The sequence below is a fragment of the Dermacentor silvarum genome, chromosome 7, assembly GCF_013339745.2.
Source record: "Dermacentor silvarum isolate Dsil-2018 chromosome 7, BIME_Dsil_1.4, whole genome shotgun sequence".
NCBI classification, from domain to species: Eukaryota; Metazoa; Arthropoda; class Arachnida; order Ixodida; family Ixodidae; genus Dermacentor; species Dermacentor silvarum.
This window is the reverse complement of record NC_051160.1, coordinates 5,629,181-5,644,851: the sequence shown is the minus strand read 5'-3', so window position 1 is coordinate 5,644,851 and position 15,671 is coordinate 5,629,181. Positions and strand designations below refer to the sequence as shown.

General features: G+C 44.8%; 1 protein-coding gene across 2 annotated transcripts in view; it reads left to right on the top strand.

The window, feature by feature from the left end:
* Window positions 1-15,671, top strand: part of LOC119457476 (proteasome activator complex subunit 4A) — a 96,700-nt gene that overhangs the window by 62,627 nt on the left and 18,402 nt on the right. For both annotated transcript variants that reach the window (XM_049670116.1, XM_037719055.2), the window contains 6 exons: window positions 1,667-1,990; window positions 3,282-3,407; window positions 5,023-5,175; window positions 6,862-6,966; window positions 9,756-9,979; window positions 11,515-11,759. In XM_049670116.1, coding sequence (XP_049526073.1) covers window positions 1,667-1,990; window positions 3,282-3,407; window positions 5,023-5,175; window positions 6,862-6,966; window positions 9,756-9,979; window positions 11,515-11,759 — 1,177 coding nt within the window. The remainder of the gene's footprint in view (window positions 1-1,666; window positions 1,991-3,281; window positions 3,408-5,022; window positions 5,176-6,861; window positions 6,967-9,755; window positions 9,980-11,514; window positions 11,760-15,671) is intronic.

The window sequence follows — 15,671 nt, the reverse complement described above, 5'->3', positions numbered from 1 at the left end:
GATGTCGCTCTCATTCTTGCGCAATTGTCCGTGCCACACCATGTGCATTACACCTGTTTAAACAATTTGGAATGACCATCTATGTCTTTCTATCATGGGAACAACAGCCGCTCAAGCGTTCCTTTCAACGCGGCCCGAGTCGATGAGAATGCTGCACCACGCGCTGCTGCCACGCAATGTTGCAAAGGGTCAGTGGTTACTACACTGTTATCAGGAGATCACGGTTCGGCCGTGCTTCGTTCAAGCGTTGCCGATTGCTGATAACGGTTCGCAGTGACACTTTACCTTTTGAACATCGCTTTTTTTTTTCTGTGTTTTTTTTTTTTTTTTTCACTCGAAGTGACATAGATAATGTAATTTTATGGCTCTTGTGTGGCTGACGTGCAGTCGTAACGCCAAGACCATGATTTCTGAGACCTTCGCAGAATAGTGGCGTGCCGCAGTAAGTAGTTTCCGAAGTTTATGCTTCTGGCCAACTAGAACACTTAACTCTCATGTGCAGAATACAATCATGTCCCGCTGGTAGTAAAATATATCACAAGCTCTCGAATAAAAAATGGCAGCTGCACTTGCAGTTTTGAAATGACAGGTGATCGGAACCGGACGTTGTTTTAAAAGACCTGCGCGGCGCTGCATTTCGTTCTTTAGATGGACATTTCTAACAGCTAGGTGCGGGAACGCACCAGGAGCAAAAATGACACTCAAAATCTGGTTTTCAGACCAAAGTTCTGCTGAATCGTAACTGCTGGCGCCAGCTTCAGTGCAGTTAATTTTTGAGCGTTTTTAAGGGCGAGTTCATATATACCAAACTATTGATATAACGACCACTTTACGCGGGACTATTAAGTTCGTTATAAATGGGTTCGACTGTATAATTCTCTGTCATGCTTAGATTAGCAGACATAGTGTCTGCTATAGTAGACAGTTTCTCTGCTATAACCCTATAGGTAATTCATTCTACTTGTCACATGTCTTGCTTCATTCTTTTTAATTTCGGCTACAGTATATTTGTGTCTTTTCATTAATCCACATAGTGTCAAATTTGATGCCATCCATGTTGTCAGAGCATGGACAAAGTGTGTGGCCTCTTTCATAAAGTCTCTGAGGCACCTAAAAGCACTCATTGTTTATTGCTATTCCTGAATGGCGTGGCACTTGTCCATTACAAGGAATTTGCCAGGGATTAAGCATTGTCAATGAAACCTAGTGCCCAGAACCGGGAAAAGGAAAAGCAAGAATGCAAATCCTACAAAATTGTAAAAAAGAAGACCTGGTATTGTGTGCGAGTAGGTACCAGTATCAAAGTATGTGAACAACAACAGAACAGTGACTTTACTAAGTTAACGTCCCTGACTTGTAGTAAAGGTCACCACTGGGCAATTTGGTTAAGATTAATTTAATTTCCAGATCAAAAGGAATTAAAGCATAAGAGCATATAAAATGTTTTCTTTAAGTCTCAAATAAATCTTTGTATCTAAACCCAGAAAAACCATCAATAGCAGAATGGGTGCTGCTGCGACAGGGCGCGGGGTAGGAAGTTGTCTTGTAGAAGGTATAACAGGAACTGACAGATCTAGGTTAAGTTGCTTCAAGTAGCAGTTACAAAAGTCTGTTCCCAAAGGAGCTCTTCCAAGTCCTACTTTTTCTTGGCTTAAACAATGCGCAGGTGGCCATTCTAGGAGTGGGCACAGTGCTAAAGCAGCTCAAGAAGAAGCACGTCAAGCAGGAGCTGACCGAGATTGACCAGGAGTCGATCGCACTAAGCCCGACATTAGCCACCCTGGTAGAGCGGGTTGGGGGCAAGCGGCCCGCCAACCTGTGGCTTCAGTACAACAGCGCCCTGCGGCCCGACACTCGGGAGCAATGGCAGAAGCACCACTTTGTGCACAAGACTCACATTGGCTTCTACCGGCTGCCAAAGCCTTTCCTTGTCTACGCGCCCGAGGAGCAGCAGCCCTCGCTGGATTGCACCATCGAGGAAATGTTGCCGGTGAGTACTGCCTTGTATGTGACCTTGTTTAACCCTTTCTTTACCTCTGACAAGTATATTTATCACTGAAATTTGTACGAACATAGCCGATGGCGAATATAATTGGCATACCTCGCAGTGTGAACAAATGGAGAGTATTGTATCATCTTGGTTCTATATTTGTGGACAACTTTTCTTGGCTATGAAGCAGAACATAGAGGGGAGAGCTTCTGCACATGTATTCGTTTGCAGTGTAGTCCGGGCGAGTTTGGTACTGGTTTCGGTTTCAGTTTCTCCCACCTTGCATAGCTCCTTTACTTTTTGTGAAGGCAGACACAGTTAACTCCGTGTGAATTTCTGAAAATAATCAATGTTTATGGACATCCAGTATGTATCAAGTTCTGAACAGTGAGCAATGGCAGCCTGTGTCAAAGCCCCAGAGCCAGCTGTATGACCTCGGTGTCGGTTAGAACGCACAACTGGCGTTGGTAGAGCCAGCGCCGCAGAAAAGTCAGCTTACTCACTCGTTTGCAGAAGCCGACGGTTGTGATACCTGTATGGGATCACCTGATTCTTCGATGGTTTCACCAGCTGTTGCTATACTTCAACTGATAAACCATTGCGTGCACCACGTGGATCAAGCTCCCACTAACAGAAAATTGTCTTTTCGTCCATTTTGTTATTCCTTTTCCTTTTTTGCATGTTTTTATTTAAAATACCTTACAGGGCCCAAAGGGCATTGAGTAAGGGGGACGAACAAGGATATTACAAGGGAATGCAAAGCATACAGGGCAAAAAGGGAAAGGGAAAGTATTGCACTTTGTAAAGAATACGAAGGTTATTGCAGATTGAGCCCTGACTCATAATTTATTCTGCACTTCAATTTAATATAGTTTATTTCCTGAGTTCTTTCCTTGACTTTATTGTCTGGTGGCTCCTTATGATAGTCTATAAAACACCGAGCTCCTTGTGATCCTTATTCTTGTCACTTCACGTCTGAACGACACGTGAACTGGAAGAAACAAAGTACGCTCCAGCTCTTCCTCCATCACTTCTTGTACCGTCAGTTGTGAATTGTAATCTGTGCATGAATCCCTTTCTATTTGTATGTCTCCACACTATTTCAGCTGGAACTGCTGCCCGTCTCATTGTCTATATTTATACTTTTTCTGTATATGTCGTTTTAATGAGAAGCATATGTATTTCACCTTTTATGCCATTTTAAAGCTTGTGGTCATGCAACTAGGTTACATTTCAAAAGCAATCACTGACAGTTGCTGCTATGTGTTTCAATTTTTATTTTTTCTAATAGTCTGAAGCGGACATCTTTAAAGCCTTCACTTCAGAAACGTTTGTGGAGCAACTCTCCAAGTACCTGTCGCTGGAAGAACGGAAGGGCCACGATCGATTTGATGCCAAGAGGTTCTACATGTTCAAGGCGAGTCGTCTGTCTAGCGCCATAGACAAGCACCAGCCATTGCAGCGTAACTCAGCTGCAGTGTGTGAAGCAAAATAGAAATTATGTAATGTCGAGACCCTGCATAAGAAATACCAGTTAGAAAAGATTTCCAGCACAAGAAAGTTCTTTGTATTTATCAGTAGTGTCTCATGCAACTTTATGCATCAAAATTATGGCTGCAACAAAGTTCATGACAAGCACGTTTTCATCTCAGCAAAGTTTTTATAAAGCAAGCCTCAACACCACCACCCCCAAAAAAGAGAAAAAAAAATACTCAAAATCTATTCTTCTAAGTTTTGACACTATGGAAATGTTTATTATCAAATAAAATTCAAGCATCCCCTGTCTTTCCAATGCCCTTAAGAAATAGTGTTTCCAACAGCCACGTAACAGCAGCTCATTGTCACAGCCAGTGTCATTGCCATTGACATCACAAGATGGCAAGAGAACGAATTTTCATGTAGTTTACAACGACAGTCTGCTACTTTCATTGCAAAAACTAATTGAATAGTATGTTATTTTATGTGTTAAGCTGGCAGCAACAATTATGCGTCACATGTTTCTGCAGTTATGGAAACACTTCCACTTAATTTAAGAAAGTCATCTTTGAGTTGGTAATTAGTAGTCACTGGTTGAGTCGAGCATCAAGTCAAGTCAGGTTGAGTCTCATGATTGTCAAGGCCAACTCCCATGAAGTTATTCGCAAAGAAACGAGTGGTGACGAAATCATCAAGAATGTTCATGACAATTTTTCTCGTAACGGTGAAGATTCGGCTGCATAGTATATGTGCATTCCGGCAGCATTTTATGTAATGGACACCTTTGATACGATCCGGAATTTTGCTGGAGTGCATGCCAATAATGTTGTGATGGCTGACTTGACATAACGCAAAAGTCGGGTCACACCACTGCTTGCCTGCAACAGGAAACGGGCCGTCCATGGCTTGCCTCCATGGAAACGGCCATGGAAACATTTTCTAGACTTTAATATACGTAGCAGAAGTGAGCTGTAATCAGTACTGGCATACTAATTTGGTGCTCCTTTTAATCAGAGTAGACTGTACTGTTATGTGTTGATTTCCATGTACCTATGTTATTGATAGTTTAATACGTTCTTGTTATGCAAATCAGTGCTAGGAGACCCAAGCATGTGCGGCACTGTATTTTTTTGCCCAAGATTTGTAAGCATTAAATTTTCTGAAAAATTTTAATTTTAAATATTTTATTCGGTGTTCACACAATCCTACTATATATCATTAGAGCTTGGCTAGTTTCACAAAACAGTGTTCAAAGCTGCTGAGGCCTGGAAAATATGTAGAGAAAGGATAGTTTTTATCTCCTGTTCTGATGGTCTTTGAAGAAGTCTAAGCTACATGAAGGCAGTGATGAAGCTAGTCTTGTGTGGCTAGAGGATATGTATGGCTAGTGCATTAGTCATTTCTTAGAATTCCTTTTCTGACAGTAGAGGGGCAACATTTTTCTGTGCCTTCAGTCTGAAAGAGATTTGGATCTTGCAGTCGCTGCACTTGAAGATAGTCACAATTTTTGCTTCTGGTAGTGACTCCTAAGTGTGTTTTGTGTCTTGGAATTGCAGGGCCTGTTTCGCAACTACGGCTCAGCTCTGCTGCCCCTCTTCGAGAAGCTTCTTCTCGCCAAGATTGCCAGCAATCAGGAGAGCCACCAGCGTTGTGCATTAGAGATCCTTGCAGGCTTGATGAGGGGCAGCAAGCATTGGGGCTTCGACAAGGTAGTGCACCATTGCTTGAATTTTTGGAGCAGCTAGGCCTTGTGTCAATCCTAAAGGCGCATACACATTAGTGGCAAAACGCGTGCGGCACGCCTCCGGCAGTAAAACGCTGCTGTGGCCACACCAGCTGACGGTGCGCCGCTGCAGCAGTCATGTGACAGCATAGACTCTTCCCTCCTCCTCGAACTATCCGTCAGCTCCGTCCGGGAGCTGACGCGCGCAGACGATAGTGCGAAACAAGTTTCCGGCTGACACCGAACGCGAGTACAAACGTGCTGTTTATCGCTTCAGCGCAAACTGAGCAGCGAGAACGGAGCATGCACAAAGGTATACGCCACCGTCGCACCTAGACTCAGCCCCCAATGCAGATCACTTTAAAGATAGGGTGCACGCGGTCGCACAATGCACAGTTGCTGCAGCGCCTCACTCCCTCCCGTTCCCCTGGCGCCCTGGGCGCGACGGAATACGGCGCGTTTCCTCCTCGCTTTCCTCCTTCGAACGCAAGATATTGAGGCGCAATCGTCGGCGCTGACGGCAAAAATGCGCCTGGAGTGTCTACTTGCTATCGCAATAAAAGTAGGAGACACATGGTACGATTCGGCGTCCGTTACGATGTCCGATACAGTCATACGCCATAAAAGATGCCAAATCATACCGTGTCTCTTCTACTTCACTGCAGCAAGTTTAGGGTGCGTTCATTATGCATTCATTATGTAAGTAAATACGGTAGTTCCTAAATAACCCAATAAATGGTGCTAGCTGTCCGAGAGCACTCGGAAAGGGGCAAAATACGAATTTGCAACCATCGATCGATGGTAATAGGCACGGACAGAAAAGTGTTAAAAAAGGTTTAGAACAATCTAGAAGGCATCGCTAGTATTCCGAACTATAATGGCTGTGGAGATATACTGCATTTTGAAGCATACATTGTGTGTGAAAGTCTAAAAATGAAACTGTGCTGGTTATTTGTAAATTTTGCTTTAAGTACAGCTTCACTTACGGTTTCATGGCAAAACTTCTTTTACCGAGGAGTTTCAGTGGAAGGTTAAATTTGCGAATTGATGCAACCCTTAATTGTCATGAAGCCATATTGCGCTTTAACCAAGTTGCATTGGAATCAGGGCTGATTGTACATATGAAGTGAAAAATTATCTGGAGCTTCGCTTTGTGTCGACAAGGGTCAACACAGTTGTTTGTACAAGGCTGTGCTTGAGGCTTAATGGCAATCACACCCTGCTTTGAAACCTCATCAAAACCTTGTAGTTCGGTTATCTACGTGCCAATGACTACCTCACCACTGTGGAAGCTTTGCCTTTCTCTGGAGCGAGGGATTATAAATGCATCACTGGCTGCTTCTAGTGCTAGGCAGGAATATGCACAGTTCTTACAAGCAGGGAGCTGACTCAGATGCTCGGAGACTGGCTTTGTGTTTTATTGTTACGTGCACTGGTGTTCTTGACCTTTCATTTTCAACTCATTCTTTTATAACCACTGTACGCCACTCTACGGTAGCCACTGTATGCTGTAACTTTTTTGTCACCTTTGTCATGCTTTTTTTGCATGGGAGTCCCCCTGACAGTTCTTTACTTTGGAATTCTTTATGAATTGTCAATAATGGGTGCACTTCTGTGTAGTATCTAGCACTCTGAGATGTGGGATAACGGCAGCCTTCACATGGCTCTCCAGATGCAGGAGCTGCGCGCTGTGGTGGAGCCCGTGTTGCGGCTAGGCATGACTGCAATCATGCCAGAAACTCTGCCTGACTGGGGGACATGCATGGCCACAATATCGGTGAGAACAAAGTGATTTTTTGCTGGAGACCTTTGTGCACCAATCAATATGTGTGACTCCTCTTGTATAAAGGTATAGGATTAGTGTTAACTGGGAATTCAACACTTATACAATAAGCTGAGAAAATTTAATAACTTAAAGGGATACTGAACAAAAATAGGAAAAAATGAGGGAAGCATCGAAATTTCACTCTGAAGACATGACTGTTCTGATACGCAGTGTTTATTTGAGGAATTTTTTAACGGATGGCTGTATTTTTGGTGGATTGTGAGCGCGTGGTGGCTGCCCGCAGGCAAGCGTGAAGCTGGTCGCTGACTGCCGTGACGTCATGTCAACCTCCTACAGTAGGTCATGGTTGTAAAAAGGCGTTGAAGTTCTTTCGAAATTGTTCGAATTTAAGTTTCTGATACAGAAACAGGGTGGCAATTTGCACATTGAGCCGACAATATACACACGCCGATACAGGCAGTCGACCCTTGCGCAATAGCGAGCGTACGCATAAAACGCCTGTGGCGTCTGTTCGGCGTCTGCGCCAGTCCACTTCTACTTGCACCAGCGCTGTGGTGCGTCCACTGCGAGCGCTATATGAAGCTCTCCTATAGCGTTGCCCAGAAGTTTCATGACCAGATGGCAAGTATTGAAGAACCCTACTACTGCCATGCCACAACACCCTTTCACTGACATACCACTGACAGCAAAGTGGGGCTCGTCTAATAGTCACTGTCGTCAAAGTGTTTGGAGCACAGAAAGTCGCGCTTTGATGGTATCCATGTTGGCTGCCGTGGGCGCGCAGCGTGAATCAATATCCTTCGAAGCTTCGACTGTGCCGGAAAGGTATGACACGTCTTGTCTCACTCGATACTTTTCTCACACCCTTGCACGCAGCAGTGTAGAGGCCACGTAGAGGCATTTGCCTGTATTGCAACAAGTGCTTCACTGATCACATTAAAAGCAGCACAGAACACAAACGGCGATATGGAAGATTTAGGCACAAGCTTCACTTGCGAAGACGAAATACGCAGCCGCGGGCAACTGTGCATTTGAGACGTCGTTCGCTGCCAGTCAGCGCTATCCATGTGGATGGAGAGACGCAGGCGATTGCTCACACGCCTGTATCTGGTACAGATAACGTGTGGGGTCTTACACGTGCTCTTGGGACAAAGGAACGACAACACAGTAGTGCAGACAATCAAAAGGGCATTTATTGCACCTTTCATACACTAATGCATGCCAGCCGAATTACTACCCATAGAACGTTCACATGGGCGCGCGACACATTGAGGAAGTCCGACTCACCACAACCGGATAGCGAGCGAATATGTTCACCCCCATGCTACGACACCATCGCCTAGTCATTCACGTGTAGGGTCACGCGAACGGTGGCGCGTTCGAACTATCCATGTTCGTCCATACTGGTGTCCTGCTCCTAGCCTCGCGAGACGGTCTCTCGAAGCGTGGATTGGCGCATGCGCGAAGTGTCCGTGCGTGCTGCTCGCCAATCTCAAGCCAAAGAGGAAGCACCTTCTTCCTTTTGCGCCCAAATAACCCCGCCGTTAGGTGGCGTTAGCAGCACAGTACTCGCACCATCTCTCGCAATACGCCACAATCACACCAACCTACACCGCCGGATTACAGCTAGGAGACGGGAGCCATGCGGGGAAAACAACATCAGGGAATGCGTGCAAGTCGCGCATCCCCTCAAATGTCACAGAAACGTCACTTCCTCTAGTTCACGGTGCAGCTGCTAGATGCGGTATTTTGTGAAAAATGCAATAAATTCATTATTTTCCTGTAGTTTCTGCCTGAAAACAAGGTTGTGTCAACCAATTTCAGCAACCAAGCTTTCATTTAGGCTTAAAATCCCAGTGCCAAAAGTTTTGTTCAGTATCCCTTTAAAAGAGGAAGCTTTACCTCAGGAGATGCTGTCTGAGTACACGGAAACAGGTAAATAATTTTACTTGAATCCCACTGTACCGCACCCCATGAGGTTTGTTGCATATCAAAGAAAAAGCTATAATCTATAGACTGCAAGGAGTCTATCACTGATATACCCATAAAATGTTTACAAAACTTGTTGAAAAGTACAGAATTTTTCAAAATTGAAGCATCGGATTAATAGCAAGCTTGGATGGCATGGCATCTAAAGCACAGCGGGGCAAGCTGGGCCGCGATTTTGTAGCGAGGCATTATGACTTATTCTACTCTAGTCTTATCATCCACTGCTCACGGCCGGTGGATCCCGTTGATAACGCGAGCGGACCGTCGCTCCGACCACTGACAAAGCGCAATAAGCGCGAAAAGGCATTATTACTTTAAAGGCATCGCTACAAAATACCGACCCTGTTGACGGGCCATAATAATCGGCCAATAAGGGGTATCACACTTGCATTACTGCTGATGTCACCATGTTTGCTTATAATGAACAATGTATATAAATGAAGGCATTTTTGTGTCATATGCAACTTTTTTATAACGAGATTCTACTGATTTAATTACTATAGAGCAGTGTTATCATGCCCACAGGGTGGTAAAGTGAAAGTCTGTGCGTCAATTGTGCATGTTGATATGTATAATGCCTTTCTGCCTGTGCTTTCATGCGATCAAAGATACTCCTCTTCCAGGTGCAAGTCCTTCTGCTAACTAGGGTACTAGTACTATCAAAACAAAATCACCACTGTAAATTGATGTTTCAAGGCAACCATACATTCTTGGAGAAATTGACTTCAAACTGCTTATTTAGAGGGGGACATGTGCATGTGCACATGCTTACTCTCAACTTGATAATGCAGGAGAGCCGTGATCCGAACAAGTACCACTGGTTCTTTGAGTTGCTCCTGGCAGAGCCTGCAAAGAGCGAGGAGGGCTCCTTCCTGCAGTCTAGCCGCCTGTATGTTCAGTTGGGAGGCCTTGCGCAACAGGAGTGGCGCGTCTGCGAGTTGCTGGAAGAACTGCTTGAACGGCTGAAACCACGTCTCACTCACAGCTACCAGAATGTGCGCGACAAGATCGGCGGGTGAGTCATGCAAGCCTCACCCAGAGAACTAGTGGTAACTAAAGGTATTAAAACTCGCTTACAAATGGTGCTTGAAAACACGAAGGACAAATAGAAAGACATCAAGACAGTCTCGCTATTCATCCTTCGAGATCTCTGGCGCCGTTTGTAATCTATGACAAACCATGCAACTAGAACAACCATACATTGTGTTAAAACTGCTAATGCAGGCTAAATTTTCGGTTTCAAGCAGAAGTGTATTCCACACAAACACTATTGCATCTACACAGAATGTCATTACAAAAGGTTACCCTGGAAAAAAAAAAAGTTTCTTCTCTTTAGAGGTAATAGAAACACACAAAATAATTATTGGTGAGTGCTCTTGTTGGTCAATTACGAACAGCTCAAACAAATTACCCCGTATTTGGTAGAAGTTCGGCTTTGCATTAAGATTGCATAGCTTAACTGATGTTACCTGTGACTGCCAAAAACAAAGTTGCAAAGCTTGTGCTGTGCTGAAACCAGTCTGATGCTTTCCTGACCACTAAATTGCTCACCTACTTAAATTTAGGTGCAGGTTAAAGAAATGTGGATGGTCAGAATTAATCCACAGCTTTTAATTATGGCATATTTTTTAAGCCCAAGTGTTGCTTCAATACATTGAACTTAGTGAATCAACGAATCCATCAATGCATTTAATTTTTCGGACTTTTTAGGGACCGTGAAAATGTATGAAAAAGCGGGACAGTCCGAAAAAATGAATGCATGCCTTTTACTGCCCCCGAGGGCTAAAATCGCCACAGGCACGTCCGAAATAGCTCTGAAGGCCTGCCAGTACACTTATTAGGCTTATTGGTGATCGTTCAGTGATGGGAGATGGCAGGCACACGCATGTGTAATTAAGGAATGCATAGCGTGTCACGTGACAATGGTCCCTTTTCACTCCTGGTATGCTTCACTTGCGGCGAAGCTGACTGACTTTTGCAAATTGGCATATGCAACGTATGACCCTTGCCGTTCTTTCCGCGCTTCGAAGCCATCGGCAAGAGTGATAAATGCGGAGTTGGCATCATTGCTAACTGCAGCGAATTATTTCAATGAAAAGCATGGCACTGAACAGCAGGAAGCTTGGTAGTGAAACATCATCGTAGCTAGGCCTAGCGTTGCCACGGTGGTGGCTACTGCTGCCAGCAGCATGCGAGAGTGCTGGTTCAAGGCTGCCAGGTAATCGGTGGCAGCTTCTATTAATGCAATTTTGGACCTGTGGTCAAAGCAAAAATTCCAGGAAATCGGACAGCGAAGGGTTTCAGCATCCAAAATTTGACATTTTTATACATTGGCTCTACAAGCGCGCGCAGTGGTGCCTTGAAGGTGTCCGAATTATTGGGCATGTCTGAAAAATTGGGCGTCTGAAACACATGTTGTTGGATCTATCTATCTGTATGTATGTATGTATGTCTTCTGTATATCTATGCACAAGTATCTGTCTAATGTAATCCTAACACTAGTGCTACCTAGGCTCTGCTTTCCACTCATTCTGCGCTCTCTCTTTTCAGCCTGCTGTGCAACGTCTTCCTGTACGACGTGCAGCTGCCCATGTTTCAAGCTTCGCTAACCCTGGTGCCGCGGAGGGTGCGTTTTATGGACTATGTGATGTCAGTTCTGGCACCACTAACTGACGCTGCCAGCGTTGAACCTCCATGTAACTCATCAACTACAAACAACCACCGGAACGATGTGGCTTGTCGTGATGGTCAAGTGACTTCCGAGCGCAAGACAGCTTCCCGCCTTCTGCAGACTGGTGTGTGCTATGCCATGTGCTTTGGCCCTTTATTGCTTGAAGGAAAACAGTTGAATTGTACTTGTTTTCATGCACCATTTCCTGCTACCCAAGGGTGAAATTAGGGCACTTGTTAAAAAGAAATGAATCTGATATTTAGTGTGAAAGAATGCCTTTATATTCACATGTCCTTTTGCCATATGTCCTTTAACTTTTGCTGTTTCATCTGTTATTCTTACTCCCTGCCATGTTATGGGAGGTTTGACATGAAAATTTATCCTCTAATTTGTTTCCCTTTTAGCCACTTTATTTTACAAGCATTCACATAAAAATAACTGGTGCTCTTTTTTTATATCCTAACACAATTTTTTTATCGACTGTAGCACATCATCATCATCAGCCTATCTTTAAGTCCACTGAAAAAAAAAAAGGCCTCTCCTTACGATCTCCAATTTCTGCTATCTTGCACTAGCTGATTCCAACTTGCACCTGCAAATTTTCTCATTTCATCATCTACCTATCTGTGGCACACAACACAATTCTATTCCTTTACCTGGACTACTCAAAGATGTGGACGTTCCTTCCATGAAAACTCTTAATGAATACTTAGCTATATAGCATTTTCATTATTTAACCTAGGGTCTTTAATTAACTAGGGCATAATCTCATTATGAGACATAAGAATCTAAGAACTGGAGCCAGTGAGCATGCAAGACATATCCACTTGAAAAATTGCCAAGGCCTGCATCAGTTTCAAGATGTGTGTTCCCAAATTGTACAACCAAATTCCTCATATAACTGCTGTGCAGCTTAACTCCTGCACAGTAAACACTTGTTATAACCAAGTCGTGGGATGGGCGAATAGTGAATAGTGAATAATAGTAATAGTATATATTACATATTACAGTAAAACCTAGTTAATTTAAATTTCACGGGACTGAAAAAAAAATGTCCTAATTAACCAAATGCCGAATTATCATGGTATCCAGAAAACAATAAGCAAATGCTTACTACGTCAGAACGATTTTATTAGTGTAATGGATAAGCAAATTCTTTTGCTATTTTGCACAAGAGCAGTGTGGAAGCTGCAATTCTCGTCATGTCGTGACTGATTGGCTTTCGCAGCGGCGATCGAGGCCTCGCGACTTCCTTCGCAGTACGGCTGCGCCGTGCGCTACATTTGCGACACACTTTGCACTACCGCGCGCACATCCCGATTATTTTTTCGCCAGTAAGCTGACCGCCAACAGATAGCACATCCATTGCGATGTTTGTTTTTTCGCAAGTAAGCTGACCACCAACAGATTGCACGTCCATCACGATGTAGCCGGTGCTATTCATCCTCGACAGCTTTGCACTGAGTCAAACCGAAACAACTGTTTGTCACAACCGCGGCTGCTATCGACGCAATTATGAACGGCGACTTTGCGGTGCTTAAGGCACGCGGCCACCACACGCACAGAGTCAGAACGAAACTACCGTTCGCTGCTACAACTGCAGACGGAATCGCGGTCGCTAGTTATGCGATCATGGATGGCCACTACGCAGTTTTTTAGGCACGCAGCCGACGTGCGTATTGAGTCAAAACGAAACTACTTTTTGCCGCAACCGCTGCAGCTATCGACGCGATCATGGATGGCGACTATGAAATCCCGGGCCAACGCATTGTTATGCGCGGCGCCATTTCTGCTCTTTTGCATCGCACTTTTCCGGCTCTTTAATGCAAAAATGTATAGCCTTCGAGATTTATGGTTGATGTATGGCAGCCATGACGTAAGCATAGCCTCCGAGATGTGTGCTGGCTGTTCGTGGCTTCTGGCTGCCTGTTTGAGAGCGCCGAATAATTCAAAACTATCAAATACCTGTATTTGAATCGAAGCGAATAACGAATATAGAATTATTCGATCGAATATTCGACCATACCGAATATTCGCCCATCCCTACCAAGCCGCTTTACTCGAATCATCGCTTAATTCTGAATTTTTCCCAGTCCTCTTTAAGCGAATTGCCAAGGGCCGTGTGCGCACTTGCGGCACTCAGTACCTTTCACGCCACGGGAGCGAGCGAGTGACCCTCAGCCTTTCCATCACGCATCCTTTTCCTCCATGCTGCACTCATGGCAAGAGGTGCCATCATGGCGCCGCGGACGTGGCACTGTGGAAGTAGTGCACAAAGTGCACGATGGAACAGAGAAATGTTACTCCGTGCCGCCTTCCGCGTGCCTGGCGTGCCCAAAGTGACCCAAACCAAGACACACTGCTTCCTCTGTGCTTGCGTGCATGCGTGCATTGGTTACGCACGTTTTGTGAACACATGGTTTGTGGGTTGCTTCCATACGTGTGCATCACATGTGCTTTTGTGGTCTTCAGTTGGAAATGGCACTGCCAGTCCCCGCGCTAAAGTGTCTAACCTTAGAACAAAAAGTTCTTTTGATACGTGAGGTGGAAAAAGGGTGACCAGCAGAAATGTGAAATTACAAAGCAATGCGGCGTACCACATTCAATTTTGTCAGCTGTATTCAAGAACAAGGAAGCCACCAGCTCCTCAGCCAAACGAAAGCGCAACCATGATTCCAAGTATCCTGAAGTGGAGAGTGCACTGCTTGAGTGGCTGAAAAACGTCAGAAGTGCGAACTTCCCCATGAATGGACCTGCACTGACTGCAAAAGCCAAAGCTCTAGTCCTCCAAATTAGCAAGCAAGATTTTAAATGCAGCAACGAATGGCTTGAATGGTTCAAGCAGCGACAGGCGTGTCCTCAAAATCGATAGTTGGCCATAGTGTAGGCATGGGCTGTGACACCGTGGAGGGATGACTCAAGCATTAGCTGAGCTCCCTACTTCTGCAATATGAAGAGAAGGACATTTACAACCTACACGAGGCTGCATTCTTCTGCAAATTGTTGTCAAAGCGCACATGCACTACGCCAGGTGAATCCCCACTTCCGGGAGGAAAAAAAAAAATGCAAGGAGCCTGTTACTGTGCTGTTCGGTGCAAATGCGACCGGTGAGAAAAAGCTTCTTTGTTGATACCAGGGAAGGTAGAGGAGCCACGATCCTTCTATAGCTCAACAATGCCTAAAGATTGTATATATGAAAACAATAAACCTGTTTGGACGACTGCAGCCGTTTATCAAAAGTATGTGCCCCTCCTGAATCGAAAGCTCGAATCAAAGCATCGCCATGGGCTTTTCTTTGCTGACAACTGTCCCAGCCATGGGAAGATTCACAATGTCAGAGTGATCACTTTGAAGCTTCTGCCAGCCAACACAACCGCAATATTGCAGCATATGAATCAGGGCAGCATTGAGACCACGCAAAAGCTATACCACTAGAGTCTCTTACAATGCATGTTCATCACATATGATGGCGACAAGAGCTACAATGTTGGACCTGCTTGGTACCATAGATTTGTTAAACCTTTCATAGGAAAGAGCTAGCACTTGCAAAGATCACAAACTGCATGCCGGCTTTTCCCAGCCGCTTTTAGATGAGCCTGATGATGATCACCAGGTTTGCAACGATCTCTACAAAGCTGTGCCCAGAATCATTGGCAAAGAGACAAAAGGCAACTTCAACTCATTCGCATTAGCTAACACTAATGTTCTCGTTGTCGCCGCAGTTACGGATGCTGAAATAGTAGACTTGGTAGCCTCGACAAGGACAAAGAGCTGATGGATGTACAGCCTCATTATATACCAACAGTGGCGCAGACGCAGGAGAGCCTTTATCTGTTGCGAAACAAAGTTGAATGCACAGGCAGCAACCACAGCCTCACACAGTGCTTGAACAAACTAAAGCAGGCATTCCTTGCGCCTGGCAGAAACACCCGGTAGATCTAGCTGACCGCCTTTTTTGCACCTCAATGAAGGTTTGCTTCCTTCAATATCTCGCACTTATACCAGTGTCACCGCCCACTTTCGAGAGCTTGATCTG